The sequence below is a fragment of the Simochromis diagramma genome, unplaced genomic scaffold (genome assembly GCF_900408965.1).
Source record: "Simochromis diagramma unplaced genomic scaffold, fSimDia1.1 OVJJ01000433.1, whole genome shotgun sequence".
Taxonomy (NCBI): Eukaryota; Metazoa; Chordata; class Actinopteri; order Cichliformes; family Cichlidae; genus Simochromis; species Simochromis diagramma.
This window is the reverse complement of record NW_024387031.1, coordinates 5,996,267-6,015,609: the sequence shown is the minus strand read 5'-3', so window position 1 is coordinate 6,015,609 and position 19,343 is coordinate 5,996,267. Positions and strand designations below refer to the sequence as shown.

Here is a 19,343-nt window from a genome sequence, read left to right as displayed (position 1 = left end):
ATTAGCCTGGACGCGTCTAACACTTGTAATTTTACCTGTCTGTCCAGCTTACTGAGAACCTCGGCGAGGACCGAGGACGTCGTGCTGCTGTCTGAGACGGAAACCGAAATGAAAGCAACGCTTGACCTGAAACACAAAAACAGTTAGTTGACAAAAACCAGGGACTCTGTGTGTAACGGGTGGAAGTAGCTTCCAGGTTTGATGGGCTTAAATATGCAATAAATCCAATGACCTGCAGAGGGCGACTCCTCTGGCTGCAAACAACTGCGGCTGTACACGTTTATGGTCTCATTAGTCATTCGTTTGAAGGACTATATACAGGACGATGATCATGTCAGAAATTTTGATTCAATCAAAGTGGGCGGGGCTACCTCGTGATTCAACCAGTGGGTGACATCACAGTGGCTACGTTCATCTCTTATACACAGTACGTGACAAAAGGTTGCTTTCTTGTGGTGGACAGAGTCCTGACTAAACTCACTTGGGCCAGTCAGTGTACACCTTGATGACCTCAGTGACTCGGGGTTTTGCCCTCAGCAGCCACGAGTCGCCTCCGTCCTTCAGCGAGTTCCTGTTGTCCGGGCTGCCGTTGCGGTTCAGGATGTCGTCGCTGTGCAGACGCTGCAGGCCGCCGATTTCGTGCAGCTCGAAGTCCTGAGGGTCGTCGGGGAGGTAGAAGGCCCTCAGCGCCGCCTCCTGCAGGACAACACAGGTATCATAGAGCTATGGGGTTTTTTTGTTTGTTTTTTTAAATGCCTAAAAAGAAGTATATTTTTTCAGGCATTTAACTCACTCTCTAGTTTACAGTCTTCATTTTGGTTTCAATTTGTCACTACTTAAAAGCCTTACTCTTTAGCTCATAATATTTTTTCATATTCTCAATTATTGCTGTACCTAACGTTGACTTTTCATTTGACAGTTATGAATTTTATTTATTTAATTTATTTTACTTAAGATTTAAAATCTGAACTTTGACCGTTCTCCTGTTTTTGGGACAAAATTTAAACTTTTTTAAAGAATTCTTACTTTTTTTAATCAAAGAAATTTGACTATTATTTTTAGTTTTATCATTTGTCATCTTCTAATTTATTGATTTGTTTTTTTCTTTTAAGTTTGAGTTTTTGTTTTTATTGTAACTTATTGTTAATTTGTATATGAAAAGTTTTTAAACCCTTTTCTCCATAATTTTGACTTTACTCATAAGTTTGGGGGTTTTAAGCCTTTTATATCTGTAACTATTTAATTATGTAAATCCTGGTTTTTCATTTCATAATCTTTCCTTAATTAATATGCTAATCCAACCAAGGTCAAAGTTAGACACAGTCTTACTGAGAAGCAAGATTAGTCACGGTGTTCGGGATATTCCTCTGACACCATTCTGTGTCATATTACTAAAAATAGCTATTACAGAATTATAGCTCACTGCTTTTATTTTGAAAGTTGTGTTCCATGAAAGTTGTGTGAGATTTCGGTGGTAGAAGAGGTAGTAGTACCCGTCTTGGTGTGTGTGTGTCTGTGTGTGTGTCAGGTTTTTGGGAGGAAGCAGAGCCCTTACCACCACTTCCTCATTCTTTGTGATTGAGACCAGTCGGAAGAAACCACGCTTGACTGCATCGTTGCCATCAAACACCTTGAGAAACTGTTTACCTGTGGGTCACAGTAAACAAACCAGACACAACCAAATGTGACTGCAACATCTGCAAGCAGAAATGTTATTCCACAGCTGTATCGTCCACCAGTCGGTCATTAATAAAACCTCTGAAACACAAAGGGAGCTCGTATACAGACATACGGTGAACCGACCTGACTCTGAGGCAGCCGGCTGACCGTCTTTGGATGCTGGCGCTGCTGCAGCAGAGAGATCAGCATCATCTGAGTTATCTAATGGAAACATGGAGGAAAAGAGCCGGTCAGGTGAGACAGTTTACTGGACAGAGAACTTCCTGATCAGATTTCAACAAGCTGGAACAACCTGAAACAGACCCAGATCAGCAGCTCACCTTATTCTCATTTAGAGCCTGACGTCTGAAATCTTAGTTTGTGGATTTGTCAAGTAATAAAATATCACCAGCCAAGAAAGAAAAAGACAAACGTCTTTAAAATCACTGTGAGGAGGCTGCTGTGTCTGTCTCAGCTCCATGTTTATTACTGTTAGTTGTTGTTTGACTTTATTTGTCAGCACCTTTCATACAGGTGCATCAACAATCAATTAAAAAATACAAAAGGTCTCTGACAGCACCACAACAGTTGGTGTTTCAGCGTAGAAGCACAACACCAACCACCACAAAGCAATGATGTGTTAATCTCATAGACCCATATTTTATTCACAATTGAACAAATGTTTAAACTGAGAGATTTCCCAAAAATTATAAGCTCAATTTGAATTTGATGGCAGAAACGTGTCTCAAAATGTTGGTACGCGGCAAGAAAAGGCTGGAAACGTAAGTAATACTAAAAAGAAACAGCGGGTATAAGAAGAGCATCTTAGAGAGGCAGAGTTTCTCAGAAGTAACGATGGGCAGAGATTCACCAACCTGTGAGTTTTAGCTCATATCTTATTTTTCTGTTTACACATTTGATATGTTTTCTGTGTTCTATTGTGAATAAAATACAGATTTTAAAATCATCAAATTCTGTATTTAATTTCCAGTGTCTCAACTCTTTCTACAAACAGAGTAGAAAAGTGAGTTCAGATCTTGTGAGACTTTGGAGATCGTCTGGAGGATGAAAATGAACTCTGGTTGTTTCTGACTTTGCTGCCTTTCTTCACGGGCAGCCTCCTGATCTCTGACTTTGATTTGTTTTGCTGTTAAGAGTTTTATTTTGGAAGAATTTTCTGGAAAACAGAAACACCCTGAAGTGTTTTTGTGAATTTTGCGATTTGGCCCTTTGAAACCTGCAGGGGCTCGTGTTTCAGCTCTCGGCGTTTGGATGTTTGTCTGCACTATTCACATCCTGACTTCTTTAAAAACATCTTTTTTCAGTTTCACAGCTCAGATCAGCAGTGAAGCTGTCAGGAAACGAGCCGAGCGTTTGCGGTTCACACAGTTTGTGTCAGTAGCGTCAAAGGATGTGGTTTGGAGGAGCATATGTGTGTTTGTTTCACTCCTGCTGTGCAGACCTGCCTCCCATTAACTCCCGATGATGTAAATCTTTATTTTTTTTGAAGTGTGAACGTTTTCTGTAAGGCGGGGTTCACTGTGTGCATACCCAGCTCGTGGCTGCAGCTCTCAGCGATGCGGTAACAGTGCATCTTGCTGAAGTTTCTGGAGTCGAGGCGGACACAGGCCGGATGCAGCAGCATGCAGCGCAGACGTCCCAGAGTGCACTCTGCCGGCATGCCGAGGTAACATGCTGCATGGCTCTGCAGGCGGGAAAGCAACATGTCACTTTACACACACCAAGCTCAGGGAAGTGAAACATCATGTAACATCCGTGATCTCAGAGTTTTTTCAGCCTCATCGTCTGAGGGTGGAAGACAAATCCAAAACCTGCAGTTCCTCTAACGCCCACAAGGGGCTCCAGCAGTTAAAACTTTACAGCAGAAATAGACACGTTTACAGCCTGATACACACACTGCTTTAGTATCTGTAGCTAATCCCCCCTTCATAACACCTGTACAGTGTTAAAATTTACATTATTAGGGGCGTGGCCTCTTTGACTGACAGTTCAGCTAGCTGCTAGCAAGGCTTCACCTGAACTGCACCTCTGGACTGTGTTTGTGCTGTTGGAGCCTTTTGGAGCATTTCTAGGTAATTAAATTAGGTTGATAACCAAGCTAGTTAGCATTAGCTGGTAGTTTAGCTGATAACGCATGCCACCCTCTGATCCAAATATGGGTGCTCTTGGTTCCCAAAGAGGTCACAAAAAACTACAGCTGAAATTTCATATTGAGTCCAGAAACTTATATATACAGTCTAAGGCACAGGTGTCGAACTCCAGGCCTCGAGGGCCGATGTCCTGCTGGTTTTAGATGTGTCCTTCATACAACACAGCTGATTTAAATGTCAAATCACCTCCTCAACATGTCTTGACGTTCTCTAGAGGCCTGGTAATGAACTAATCATTTGATTCAGGTGTGTTGACCCGGGGTGAGATCTAAAACCTGCAGGACACCGGCCCTCGAGGCCTGGAGTTCAACACCCCTGGTCTATGGGGTAAGGTGGATCTGTGGAGACTCAGGAATCACCTTTACTTGTTAACAGTTTCTGTATCATCAGGACCAGAGACAGCTAAATGATCTCAAAGAGGTTCAATTTAAATTTAGGAAGAGAATAGTCTGGGAATGCAGGGACTCCAGTTAGCTGGGGTGAAGCTTTAAACCTTAATGGAATTTAATTCATCAACTGTACAGGTGTCATGAATGGACTGGAGCCTCTGCTGGACGTTAGAGGCACTGCATGTTTTAGCACTTGAGCTGCTTGAAACCCAACCTAAACCCCACCCTAGAGGAAATCAACGCTGACACATTTTTCGCTGATTCTCACCGTGATGCCGCACCACTCGCACCTCATCCCTGCCAGGACGTCAGACGACCCGCACGAACGCCGGCAAACCTCACACCTTGCCGCTGACGCCAGGTTTCCCTCCCTCCAGTGGTGGTGGAATGTATCCTGGAGCAGAAAGAAAAGAATGAGTTTCAATCCAGCGCTAAAAATAGTCCCCATCAGCCGCAGCTAATTGAGGAGGAAGTAAAAATGAAATGTCATATTTGTGAGGAGAAAAGCACCGAAAAAGAAAAGTGCACTATGTGAATAGATGGGCTGAAACCCGACGACAGCTTCCCGGGGTTGTTGTCAGCCTGTCTGCCATCATCAGCTCTGCAGGAGATCAGCTTCATGCTTTTCACTTTTTATCCAGACTGTGAGCGATCGATGGGTTTTGATCGAGCTACACACACTGAACCGACAGCAGACATCCTCATTGAAGTGTCTTACAACGTCTTTGATTAAAGTCAGACTGACTGGACCTGATCAATATCACTACTTCACAGAGCCCAGTTTCTATTGTAGACTAGCTGCACAGTGGGCACTACCTACATTTCAAACTATAGAAAATTTGTCAGGTAGGAATTCAGTTATCAATTATTTTTGTTTTAGTTTTTTAAGGTGGAAATATCTACTATCTCATCTTGTGCACATGGTATTACACTGCAGTATTCACAGCAGTTTTTATCACAAAGTCTGCATTTTGTGACACTTCCCTCTCCTTTAGTGGAAAATACTGATGCATGAACTTTCTCAAGCTCCTGCTCTTCAGTTCAAGGAGTGACTGATCGTTTTCATTGTTGTCACAAAAAATGATGTCACAGATGCCGGAGGACAGAGCATCCCTGCCATGCGCCCGTTTTTTTTGGTAACCTCGCGTGCAAAGCAAGGGATGAAGCGTGAGAGACAAGGTCATTTCAGCACGTCTCAGTGATCGCTCACTGCAGGAGCACAGAGATGGAGAACACTGATGCAGAACACTTTGAGACGACCACCACGACTGCTTTATTTCCTGTTTGTGTTTTTAACTGAGTTAGACACAGTTTCAGGTTTGCACAAGCACCAACCAAAACCGCAAGATGAGTGGACGCTGAGGGTTCAGCTGGCACCAGAGAGCAGCAGGTACTATATAAGAGAATAAATTTAGAGGCTTGTGTTACTTCTAACAAAGTCAGTATTTTAAAAAGAAATACAATAAAAATCTACAATAAAGTCGTCATAGCTATGGATGTGAGGGATCAGAATAAACTATTAAACTACCTAAAATAATTATTAAAGCAATCGATGTGCCACACGGCTCACTGATGGATCACGTAGCTGGAGTCTACTCTAAACTACTTCCAGCAGTCATGTTTCACAGCTCGCTGAGCTCAGCTGCATCTTCCACCTATAGAGCCTGCCCTCTGGTGGTGTTTTTGTGCATTACAACATAACACACGGCCTTAACACAGCATCTCTGTGCCAGCTAAGAAGAGCCCGTTTGTTAACCAAACTGACTGAACTTCTCTGGTTCAGCCCTTTTATGATCTGATTGTGAATGTCACAGAGAAACTCCTCATCTTCAGTGACATTTCTGTGTCACTGTTTGCGAGTTTAGGCACAAGAAACATGAGGCAGTAGCGCCCCCATGAGGTCAGACTGAAAACTGTAGCATTGGCCGCCGTAGTTTGAGTCCAGCTTACTGTTGGAAACACTTTATATTTATACTGATATTTTTTAAAGCGATACCTGCTCCAGAATCCCGTCCAGGTGGCAGCTGCGACAGTCGGCACAGGTGAAGATGGCACAGTCGGCGTGGACATGCAGCTCACACACTGAAACACACACACGCAAACACACACACGCTAATAAAAAAATCACTCATGAGATTTAATCCACTGGTCTACTTGGTGATGGTGCTGGTCTGACCTTCGCAGCGCAGCGCCGTGCTTCCCTCTGTTTGTTTCCTGCAGACGCAGCAGAAACGTTTCTTCTGACCGGCGGGACCGAAGCAGTGAGCCACCGGCACCTGCAGGGGGCAGCAGCAATGTATGTTAACAAACAGACAAAGTAAACGCAACACTGAGCCTCCAGCCTATTGGCTGTCCATGAATACAGAGGTTAATTAAAATAACAAAACCCCAAAAACAAAACAGCACATTGCTCCTGCTGCTCCAAACAGTCTGTAAATCTGTATTGCTCCTCTGATGAAAATAGTCCCCATCAAAATACAGCTGTTGGCTGCAGTTTTTATGTTGACTTACAGATGTTGCTGTAAATATCATGGCTGTTATTTGTTGTTGTTGTAATTGCCATGTTTGATCCAATGACCTCTCTTCATTTCTTAAAAAGAAATGATTAAATGCATTTTATTGCTCTGTTTTTCCTTCACTTTAACGCTCCTCGCTCAGTGTCGCTTGTGTACTTTACTGTAATGACCGAGTGGAAATGTTTATAATGAATAAAGAGACCGTCAGGACAGAGGGATCTGTTATAGTTTTGCATTTTTCCAAATCCTTTATTTATAATGAGCCACCACTGAAGCGGCATGACAGGTTATGTAAGAAGATAACATTCAAACATGAGGGGCAGAGTGAAGGCCTGCAGCTGCATCACATCCAAGAGAGCCAAACACCCCAGAACAACGTGAACGCAGCCGTATGGCAGCTCACAGTGTATTTACATTAAGTTTGAATTCTACTCCACGAATGTGCTTTAATCATTTACTTACACATTATCTTATTATTAGTGTGTGCACATTGATGTTTATATATGACATTTTTTTAGAGCTTTATTTAAACTTTTGCCCCTGAAAAGCCGTGGAGCTGGGAAGAGATGTCGGAGACATAACTAATGCTTAACGGTGTCCCACAAGGCTCAGTTATGGGTTCAGTTGTTTTTCCAGTTTTTATATTGATGACACTGTGTTATGTAAAGTTATACGCAGATGATACCATATTATTTTGCTATGCTGATTCAGATGATCTTAAACTTGTACCGAATGTACGTAAAACCACATTTCTGTTACTCTGCTATGGCACATCTCTACTGTTCGACATTTTATTATCGAGAGAAATACAATTTGACTTGTGTCAGATGATGTCATAGATGAATATACCTGGTTATCATCTACATAGAAATATATAGTTTTCTAATAATATTACATTAGGGAAGCATGTATAAAGTAAAAAGTTTGGCTTCAGCACAGACCCTTAGGTGATTGAGGAAATCTCCAACAAAATTTGCATGCAAAATACCAGGAAGTATCCCATGAATACAATTCAAACTAGTAGAGTGCGTTTCCTTTAATGCTAATTGTGTATTCTAATTTCTTCATTAAAATGTTGTGACCAGCAACATCAAACACTGCACTGAGCACAGATACCAGTCGACTATCAGAGGTGATAAGAAGATCATGATGATACTTGTCATGTAGGAAACCTCTGAGGGGCCCTGCTGCCTTCAGGTTTTGGTTTCTGTAATAATAATCTGGTAACTGTCCATCATATTTCTGTAAACTGAGTGTTTTGGTGTCCAAACCTCCAAACTGGACTTCCTGGATCACACTTCAGTGTGTCTAGTGAAAGTATGTTACGTGAAGCACCACACAGACCACACTCTGAGCTGTTGTTTTCCATTTGTGTTTTGTTTGATTCTTTTTGTGCCGCGCCGTTTTTGTACTTATAATGGAGCTGCTGCTTGTCAGGTCGGAGGGTAGAAATACTGAACGCTCTTTAGTTAAACCTGACCCAAGAGCTGCCTGAGCAATAATAAGGAGCCTGAGGATATTTCACATTAAAAGCAGGTGAGGAGAAAACACCACTGCTGCCGCCTGCTCGTGTTTATTGCAGGGCTATTGATCGGTGCAGCAGTTAGTCAAGCTCAGTGATCAGTGCTGTGCTGATCGATAAACATCGTGTCGGCGCGTGTGTAGCGTTTCAGCGAGGCGGCAAAAGTGAAGGAGACAATAAAAAGAAGGGCTGGAGAGCAAACTGTGAAGCTGACAGAACAAAGAAGGTCTGCTGCTTTCATTTTATAACTTTGTTGGCTGATTATGTCTGGTTTGTTCTGCTGGGTAGAGTTTGTTCACTCACCATGGGCCATTTCTAGAATGTCACCTTGACTGGAAGCACAATTATCCACTTGTTTCAGTGCAATGAAGTCTCTGCAGCTTTTCATTTCTTACAATACAGAGTGATAAAGTCCACAGCAGAAGCTAAAGCCCTGCTCTGATTTGGTTTCTAAACTGTTATTTACAGTAAACAGACTCTTTGAGAGCTCTGAATGTCACTTAGATCCTGAGACAATGACAGACATACTTAAAGAGTGGACAGGTGGTCTGTGAGAGGTTCAGGTCCGGATTTGAAAATAAGCATTTTGTTTCAACCCTAACTCACCAAAATTGCCTCATAAAATTAACTCAAGGAATGCAAGCAGGTGGCACTATGACACCGTGTGGTGCTTGTGAATTTGAGTTGCGCAGGAGAACAACGTTGATGCTAGTTATGCTGCTCAGAGCAACTCACCTGGAGTTTTTTTTTCTTTAGTCCTGATTAAAAAGTTATGGTTGAAGATACAAAGTTGGCTTTTACTCTTCTGCTTGTTGGTAAATGAGAACACTTTTTGTTTTGATCCAGATATACCTCTGTTTTTATTTTTAAGGATAATTAGCATAACAAGCTAGCTGTTAGCTAAGTGCTAACAGCTAGCTAAGTCCTGTTAGCTAAGTGTGTAAATTCTATTAGTTTTCTTTTAAGTGCTGTATTATTTTTTTATTTATTTACTTGTGAGCTTAGAGTAGGAAGGAAGTACTTCTAAGTACTAAGTAAGCTAGGAAGTAAGTTTAATGTACTGTACAAGCGGTCTTTGTATAAATTATATTGCAGCCACGTTTTGTAGCAATGAGTTGCATTCTCGCGATTCAGTAAGTGGTGGATTCATGTGGCTGCTGTTCACAATCGAGAAAATGTGAATTAACACAAATGAAATTGTGCGAGTAAGACAAATTAATCCACCTGTCATGCAGGAAAGTTTCCAGCCTACTTACAAGTGAAGCTGCGTTGCTTCTGGACAGATCAGCTTATGAGAGCTCAATATAACACACTACCTGGGTAGTACTGCTAACAATAAACGCTATACACAAACACACACACACTCCACACACCTGAACTGAAGAGACTCTGAACCACTTGAGTGTGCGGACTGACAAACATGGACTGCTGGAAATCCTTATTGTGAAATATTAAATTACTGTTTACTTGTTAGTTTAAATAAATATTTGAACTTTTCTTTAAGCTGTGAACACAAAGCCAAAGATCCTAACCTACCATGTATACACGGTATACCGTGTAACCGTGTAACATCAGCTTATTAGTCTTATTGTGGCTTACAGTGTGATTTAGTCTCCTGTTTGCACAATTACATAAAAAAGTCAGTTCTCACTTAGAGGTTACAATAACGCCACTTTCACAGCTGAACTTTTCAGGACACATTTGTGAGAATCAGACTGGAATATTCTCCAGTTTTCCTCGCTCACATGCAGCAGCGAGCAGGAAATAGTCCTCTTCAGATGCTTTCATGTTACTGGAAATATTCTGTGTGGTTTAGATGCGGGTGGATGCATGGGTGTAGTGTGCAGGAGGCAGCGCACATGGCGCCTACTTTCTACAAGTAAATGCACCAGACTCTCAGCTGAGCACATCAGCATAATTGCATTTGGACCGGGGAGCTGGTCGGTTAAAGGCCGGCTGATGTCTGATCTGATCGTGTTTGCATTCTCGTTCTCTGATGGGTAATGCCTAAAGAAGTTCAGCCCTGCAAGGTGTAAAAATAAACCCCATCTCATCAGGTCTGGGGATCCCTGCCTTCGTCCCATTGGCTCCCGGACTGGGGTCCAGAGATTAAAGTAAAGGTGTTTCCTCACCTGCAGTGTTTAGTCTGTTTAAAACGGGTGCGAACCAAAACAACCAAACTGAGACATTTTGGAGGAGATGGTCTCGGTGCGGTTCCAATCCGAACCAACTACCACGTGTATGTTACAGAAAACATCCTGTAGCGACGTTTTCTTTGTATTCTCAATGCAGGAAGGTTTTATAGATGTGCAAATGTCTGTACGGACTAGTAACTGGCTGTGAAATAAATGTAAATTCTCTGTTTTCTCACACAGCACCTTCCTCCTGTTTTTACTCTCGTTTCTCCCACTCCAGACGCATCGGGCCAACATTGTCCCGTGTCTGTAGTGACGCATTTTGGCTCATTTGGAGTTTGGAGCATGAGCGTATGTTGGATACTCACCTGGACCAGAGACGGAGTCATGGAGGAACAAACCTTCCGCAGCGTCTTCAGGCATTTTTCGTGACACATGAAGTTACACACTGAGGAGGAGACAGAGGAGCACAGTCAGAGACCATTAACACTGTCGGGGTTTCTCTCGGCTTTCTGAGTTGTTGTTAAAGAGATGCTTTTTCTTATGATATTTTGCATTTATACGGGAATCTCTGCATCTCAGTGGTAAACTGACCGTGTGTGCAGCAGGCATTAACACAAATACAGCCGTCGCACAAACATAAAAAAAAATAAAAAAGCACGGCATGAATTAAACAGGTACAGATTCAAAAAGTTTCAGTGCAATTTTGCAAACCATCACTTTCACCTGGAGCACGATTTTCATAATTCATTACAGCTGACGTTACCTCCAGCACACCTCGGGGGTTTCTCAGAAAGCAGCTCGGACATGCAGGGCACCGACGCTTGTTTCTGTTCCTCTGCCTGACGTTAAACTTTTAAAGCCTTTTATTGAAACTATGATACGATACTGATGCTCACAGGCAGACAAAGCGGCACCGAACAAAAAGACTGATTTTGTCTTCAGATTGTGACGCTTGGAGTGGGTAAAAAGTAAAAGAAAAATCAGCACAGTATCGTGATATTTTGTCATATCGTGTGGATAGATGGACACCAAATGATAAAACTACAAACAAGAGGGCTCGTCTCATGCACCAGTGTCCTGAGATAGCCTTACGTCAAACTGCCACAACTGAAAAACCATCCAAAGCTGGACACGCTGAGCTCGACGAAGACAAGTCTGAATTCAGAGCAGCTAACAGCTCATCACGCGAGTAAAAACAGGACGGCGACCTCCTTCCTTCTATAAACTCGGTCTGTTTGTGCTTCACAATTTTTAAAGCAAAAAAATAACTGACAGTATTGCAGTCGTACAGTGATAATGTCCCATCGTGGGGTGTCTGGTGATTCCCATCAGTAAAAAGTTGATTTGGTTTTTTTTACCCAACTTAAATTTGTTTTTCAGGCCTCAAATAACCTCGTGGATATCTCCTGATGTTATGAGAGCTCAAAAATGCTGAAAACAATTAAAAATCATCAAATCTGGACCCTCTGTGTCCCTCACAGGCCCGCGACTCTGAAAATACTCACACTATGAGGGTAAACCTTTGAGCTGCTTTAGTAAATAAGATATTGCACATAAAAAAACATCAGCTGATTCTGAGGGGGTCAGAGTTCAGGTACTGACTTGTATTTGCCTCCAAATTCAGCCGAGTTAAATGGAGTTAAACAAAAGCAGAAACCTTTGATCTGTTCTTGCTGCTTTTACTTCCAATACTCCACCCGCCCATCCACCCCCCAGCCCTGCAGCGCTCAGATAAGAACGCTTTCATTCGAGCGCCCGGTGGAAGAGAAGCGGCGTGGAGCCGTGACACCGTGAGAGCGAACAATAAAAATGTGTTTGGAAGAAGAAAGGAAGCTGTCAGCTGGATGACTGCTGGTCACGTTTGCACCTCATCTGCTCTCGCTGTGTGTGCTGAAGTGACATTTAGTGAGTGTGCGTGTTGTTGCCTGTGCTGTCACACTGTGGTAAACCTCAAATGTTCACTCTGGCCAGTTTGAACAATAAAAGCCTGCTGCAGGCGAGCACGTCTGTGCACACCATCCAGACAACAAGCACAGAGTGGCAGACCGAGGCCAGAGGAGATCAGTCAGGTTTTTCCTGTCCAGGAGCTCCGGCGGGTGATTAACAGCCCCGATGAAGGCACTTTCTCACAGCCGGTGACTCAGCAATGACTGCTCAGAGTCCACGATATCACAGCTAAAACTTGAATGTGTTTGATGAGGAGCAGTTTGAATGAATTTTTGATGATAATGTCAATCCAAACGTTCATACTTGAATCTTATCAGACAGTCGCTCTGTGCTTCCTGCAGCTTCACTGACTGATTTTAAATCAGTCAGTTATTTTAAATGTTGGACAGACAAAAAAAAACCTTCTGCAGCCTGAACGTTTGATCAGTGTCCTGCTCTTTTTCTATCTGTTCCAACAAACTAACATGGTAGCAGCCAAAAGGTCAAAGTTTAGGCTCCTGAATGCTGCGTGCAAACCTGTGTGTGACATGGTGGCTGCAACCGTCTTTTATAAGAAGTCGGTGCTCGTGGCTCCTGGCGGTGCTGCCGCTGGAAACATGTAAATTACAGCAGTGCGTGACAAGCACTCGCAGCAGCTCTGGTCACAAAGGAACAGCCGCCGTCGCGGCCCCGTGTTTTCACAGAGATACGTAACCAAAACGGGATCTATTCTGATCTGTACTCCTGTCCCAGCAGTGGCCGTTCCTGTTACACACAGTTTCTCATAATGAGCTCAGTGTATGTACAGTAATCCAGGCTGCCCTTTGTGCTCTGTGCTCACTTTGTTTTTTCTGCTTTTAGCTCACTCACTGCTGCAGTCACAGCCGTAAACGGACATATATGGTATATAAGATGGATGTGGCCATTGTGACATCACCCTTCGGTTGGTGAAGTCCTGTTCTACAGCCATCTTGATGTTTTGAAACTGGCTGTGGCAAGCGAGGGGTAGATGTGACTGAGAAACCGAGTAAACCACACGCATCCTGCTCTCTGACTCTGATGGGACCCCACTTTACAAAATAAACTTCATGTTTTATTCAATAAAAGCTGAAAACAGTGACTGAGACAACAAACTCATCAGGAAAGAGTCCACTGAGGTTAAAGGTCAAAGGAGCCAAGCATCAATTTCCTTAAACGTCTACAGAGTTTTTTTTACCAAACAGATACGAAGAGGTCCTCTACGTTTGTTTAAACTTTACTCAACAAAAATGTTATTTCATGTCAACTTTAATTATTTATAATGACCCTGGATGTGATAAGACCACTGGTTGTTATGGAAACGTGCATTCAGTGACTGGTTGGCGGCGACTCCTGGAGGTTGCTGGCCCGTGCTGGGTGAAGCTGGATGATTTGTGTGGTTGCCAGCAGGTTTCACGTCCGTCTGCAAACGCTCGCCAACTACATGCCGAGCGGCAGTAAACAGAAATTAAAGTTGTGCCTCAACGCTGAAGCCAACATGTTTGAAAAGGTGAGCTTTTATTCTGAAGGTAAACAGCCCGTGTTTCCTGTGTTCACAGTTTCCAGTTTCCTGCTCCTGAGCAGCTGGGCAGTGTTTATGCACAAGTCCGTCAAACAGTGACTGCAGCAATATCCTCGCAACCAAAGCAATCACAGCCAGGCTTTGGCCAACTGGTCGGAGAATACATGTTTTTCCCTAGCAACAGGTGGTTGCCAGGGGGTCACTGATTGGTCTGCAGCCCTGTGTGACTGAGGCTTCAGCCATCAACCACTACACCGCTCTCCAAGCTTGTGTGACTGATGTCTTATTCACTCGATTGCACGCCATCAGTGTGATTGTCATGCAGCCCCACCCCCTCCCCACTGGCCATTAAAACAAATGCAGGTTTAAGAAGTCATCTCCAGGCGCTGCTGTAGCTCACCTGATTGACCTTGTGACCTCTATACTAAAGGCTACGGAGGTCAGAGTCCACTCGGTTCACCTGTTAGATAAAGGTAAAGGGAAACATGAAAATGGGCTTTTAACAACGCAGCGGCGGACGAGGCAATTTGATGACATCACTGGTTTGTGTTAATCCAAGTGACGGCTTAAAGAAGAAAGGTTACGTAAGCGAGCAGAAGCGCTGCTGCACATTTTAATGCATCTGATGCTGCTTGTGATGAAGAGGATGGTCTCTGCTCTCACTCACACAGAGACGCACAAATACACACACACTCACACTCCTCCAACAACCAGCATCCCTGCCAGTCTCCTGTTGCCATGACAACCACAGGAAGTAAATCACGACTTGACTGAAGCTCCAATTGTGCCATAGACACTTTGCCTCCTTTAGACATGCACACACACTTAAGTGCACACACATACACACTATGCAAAACCAGTGTGTTACTGGGCAGACTGAATTGTGTTGGTGTGCTGGATGTACTCTCTGATTCTCCTCCCAATTCATGATTAAGATGTGTCGAAAGGAAAAGAGGAGGCAAGGAGAAGGAAAGGAGGAAGAAAATGAACAGGAAAGGAAAAAGGGAACAAATGGGCCCTTGTCTGTGTTGGTTAACTGCAGATGTTGCATGTTTTGGTGCATGCAGACAGACTTTTAGAGCAACCACACATTATCCTGTAAAAGTTTCCAGCTGCAGCCTGAGGTCGGACTGGGATACGGTCTGGGATCCAGCCTGGCCTCCTCAAGCGGATCAGCTCCGTGTCCGGGGCAGGTATCGGTGTAAGTCGGGTTCATCACGTTGTTAAACACACCTCAGCTCAGGCTTGGTTCGATTCCGGCGGGGAGACCCGGATGTGCGCTTGCGAAGCTCACGAGCTGAACTTTGATCTCGTGCATAAGTAATGACCCCGATAACTAAACAAAGCATATTTGCTGCCTTACCTTCACACAAGAAGCCGATGATCCCCCAGATGAAGTCGCTGCAGCTGTGGCAGAAGGTAGGTTTGGTCAGGGTGACTTTCTTAAAGCAGTGACCCGGTGCAGAGCTCTGGTACTTGGACCGGAGTCCGGGGGACTGCTGCGCCCTCTTCTTCCCGGCCAGCGGGCTCGCTGTCCGGCTCTCTGCGGCATCAGGGTCCGCCGGTCTGGGCCGGCCGGAGTCCGCCATGTCCTCCTGCCCGCCCTCTTATAAAAACTTCCCAACAGCAGGGCGACAACACGGGGTTCAACAGCGGTAACTCCTGGTGCCAAAAGGGCTGGATTTCTAGGAAGTAGTTCACCCGTAGTGGAGAGACATCCCACCGGGCCAAACACAGCGGCGCAGCCCGGCAAAGGGCGCCGTGCTCGGTGTGTGTCCTGGACTTTCCCCCTCGCTCTGGAAGATAATTATCCAGGTCCTAAAACACACAACAGGCCACCAGTTCACGGCTCAGTTTATGGCGATTGTGACGTCGGTGTCGCCCCGTGGAGGGTCGGTCATCGCACCGGCTGGAGCCAGCGGTGCTGCCCGGCGGAAAGGGCGCCGAGGTCGGTGTGCTGTCTGAGAATCCCGCCTCACAGGCTCGTTAAAAAACAAACTCCCTGCACATTTATCGACCAGCCACTCTCCCAAAATACACGACAGCTGTTCCAGTGAGAGATTAATACTGGATTTTCGATCCTTTTCGACGGCGTCTGCTGCTCTCGATCCCCGCGATCAGAAAGACCCTCCGCCCGGAGACAGCGGTGCCACCCAGCGGCGCAGCGCGGAGGACAGGGCGCCCTGCTCGGCCACTTTCCCGAAGCTCCCTGCTAAGGAAGGTGGATGAATAAATGATGAAATATCGATCGGGCAGAACTGGATGCCGAGTGTGTCCGCAGCAGCGTGGAGTCTGTGAAATGGATGGGTGATCTTTTCAGTCTCAGCGATCACTCAGCCAGCCAGGCACCCCCAAAACAGCCGGTCCAAGCCCGCAGAAAGACACAACAAATCGGTCGAAAAGAAGTCCAAAAAGCGCCTCAGTACTGGAGACCGACGATAATCAACAAGTGTGAAGTCCCCCTGACGGGGTGGGGGGGCTGCTTTCATTTCGGGTTTCTTCTTCCTTTTCCGAGGCTGATTCTTCTTCCGCGTCAGTCTCCAACACTGATTTACTCCTCCTCCCTGCGCTTCATCCCCTTCCCTAGTCTCCTTCGCTTCCTCCCTACCTCCTCATCACAGAGGCTCTTCCCTGTCTCACTGAATGACGGTTTCCTAAAAGCATTTATTTCTTATCTCATTTCCTTCCTCCTGATGCTTTTTTCCTTCCTCTTTTTCTTTACTCTCTTCCTCAGTCTTTCACGTTGAGTAGTTTATGAGAACGAAACATGCAAAGTGAAAGTCTGTGATCAAATTTCGGCTTCAGTGTCTCCTCACTGAAGGCTTGATTCTGAAACATCCGCTTTGATGTGGTGCAAAAGTTTTAAAGTAAAAGTAAAGAAGCTGCAGGTGAACAAAAAAATCAAGATTTAGAGAACCACGAAAAATATTGAAGAACAAAATAACAAAGGCTGCAGTGTACCGCACTGCTTCATTAAGTGACGGCAGTGGCAAAAAGTAACTATGTGTAATTTTCAACAATTACATCTGGTTACTTACCATAATAAGAGTTGTTTTTTTTAACATCAAATCAAATGAAACGTATAGTTAAATATTCTGAGCTGGTTGTAGACCATTTTCACATTTAAAAGTTGGTGAGAGATTCTCTCTTTAAGCTTAAGGTGGTTTAATTAAATTCAGTTAATTTGTAAAAGAAGCCAACATCTTAGTAATCTCACAAATACATCTGAGAATCTCTGTCTGTGTTCATCTGTCCTTCTCTTTGCTTTCAGCAAATTCTCATGTTTTGTGGAACAAATGCAAGATTCCAAATGACAGCAGGCAAGGCACTGCTTTAAAAAGACACGAGGACAACATTTAATCTTATTATTGTAGATTTGTTCAGTAAAAGTGAGTTTTAAACCTCACTCTGGAGCACGTTTCATTCAAGGTGTTAACTCTGAATGACATTACACTGCAGTAAAGGTATTAATGATATGAAAATCTTACATGGTGGAATATGCATCGCTGAAAACAGGAGTGCATTTATTTTAATATTTTAATGACATTTTGTGGGTTGTGTACATTTGCTTCGTTGGAATAACTGTAGCAAAGGAAGGAGGTGATGACTCCCAGTCAGTAAACTCTGTTTTGCCTCTGAGTTCATAGTTAGATGGCAGAAGTAACAGGGGGGGGAACCTTCATAATGAATTTGCATGCATTCAAACTAAACAGATATTTCCTCTTTTGGTTCCTGGCTCCAGAATTCATGGTCAGCCTCTGACCATGAACCACAAATCAAGCATATGTAAATTAGTGTTAATCCTCGACTGTTACTGGTTTTGTCCATGAACTTACCTGAAACATGAAACACGGCTGCAGTGGAGCTCTGTGTGAGCATTTACTGAGTCCCTGGGGATTAAAAACTACAGTGTAAACATGATGATTCTGGGGTTTTTAATCACGTCCATCTGATCAGAAATGCCTGAACCTATAAATGTTGACCACAGTGTGTTAAAAGGACTTCCTCTACAATTTCTCTCTATTGTCACAAAACTCCTGAAATTAATTTTGATACTCTGCCCTCTAATGGAGAAGTTACTCTATTGCCTCTCGGCAAGAAGGCTGTGGGTTTGAATCCAGGCATCACCCCACAGTCCAAAGACATGCCTGTCAGCTCAAGTGGTGATTCTAATTTGGCTGTAGGTGTAGATTGTCTCTCTCTCTGTGTTAACCTTGCAGAAAATTAGCAACCTGTCCAGGTGTGTCCCGCCTATCGCCCAGGGACACCTGTACCTATCACCCAAGTGTGCCAGTGAACTGCATAAGCAGAGGAGAATGGATGGATAGATGGATGGATAGATGGATGGATGGATGGAGAGAGTCAGATGAAGGTTGAGCAAAAGTAAAAATAAACGCTCTGAAATATACTTGCTATCTTTGACCACTAGATGTCAGTGTGACACAGTAAAAATGAATGTAGACCACAGAGAGGGTCAAAGGTAGAAAAAAGAAGACGCCCACCTTAATAATTACTTTTGTTTCCTTAACTTTTGTCATAATAATTTCCTACTTTCCACACTTAAACTCTTATGTTGGTGCACTGGTTACACTTTGAAAAAACAGGTTTTATTCAGTGGTTTCACTTTAAAATATATCAAATGCAACACTTACTAATGTGCAACACAGCTCTTCTTTTGTATGGGATTTTCATCTATATGGTGCATGCAAACAGAAATCACATAATAGAGGGTCAAATGCATGTAAGAGATTTGTTTTGAACGGTAACTCATTTCTGGAACTGTGCTTGTTTAGCATGTGGTCTTAATCAAACCCCTCGCTGACCTCTGAGGGGCTCACCGGTGATCTGATGGCCCTAAAGATGTTAGAAAAAAGTCCTGAGGTGTTAAAGGAAGAACAAATGTTTCAGACTCTGCCCCGTTTCCTGTTCCAGTGATCATGTTATGTTACCTATGAAGAGTTCTTTCTTCCCACCGAGGCACCGCTCAGATGGATTTCATAAACTCACTGGAGGCGTGTTCGGTTAAATCACCGTTAGAAATGTTGCTGTGCGTCGAGGTTTCAGCCCAGCGTTGCTGACTGAGCAGCACTGCGATCGTGGGAAACCTCAGCAAAAAAACCCGATGACACTCAACACATCTGTCTGCATATAACCATCTGCCGGCCTCAGATGCAGTTTTTAGCTGACCTTAAATGTGTTTCACAGACCCATCTCCTCTGCTTGCAGTACTGTGCAAAAGTCTTGAGCAACCTCTCTTTTCTTTCTTTTAGCTTACAAGGAGTTTCAGTTTTTAAAGTGGTCTTCATCAGTAGTTCTCTATTAAGGCCTTTCATAGTTATGTATCATCTCTTTTATTGAGAAAGCAATCAATAGTTTTATTTGGACATTAGGTTGCTTTTTCTCTCATTTTGAGTCCAGTCCTTGCACCTCACAATTTCCCTGAGGAAAGTTTGGGTTGTTAAGCCCCTTCACTCTGCTCCAT

General features: G+C 43.8%; 1 protein-coding gene across 3 annotated transcripts in view; it reads right to left on the bottom strand.

Annotated features, from left to right (window-relative positions):
• LOC120740545 (diacylglycerol kinase theta) overlaps positions 1–16,690 on the bottom strand; it is a 32,611-nt gene extending 15,921 nt beyond the window's left edge. The window contains exons 1-10 of one of the 3 annotated variants that reach the window (XM_040042976.1): positions 15,225–16,690; positions 10,761–10,840; positions 6,396–6,495; positions 6,216–6,301; positions 4,488–4,613; positions 3,211–3,364; positions 1,804–1,881; positions 1,556–1,647; positions 482–696; positions 36–126 (exon numbers count right to left, since the gene is read on the bottom strand). In XM_040042976.1, the coding sequence (XP_039898910.1) occupies positions 36–126; positions 482–696; positions 1,556–1,647; positions 1,804–1,881; positions 3,211–3,364; positions 4,488–4,613; positions 6,216–6,301; positions 6,396–6,495; positions 10,761–10,840; positions 15,225–15,450 (1,248 nt within the window). In that variant the 5' untranslated portion in view covers positions 15,451–16,690. The other 2 variants (XM_040042977.1, XM_040042978.1) reach the window with 2 other exon arrangements.
• Positions 16,691–19,343: the final 2,653 nt, after the last annotated feature.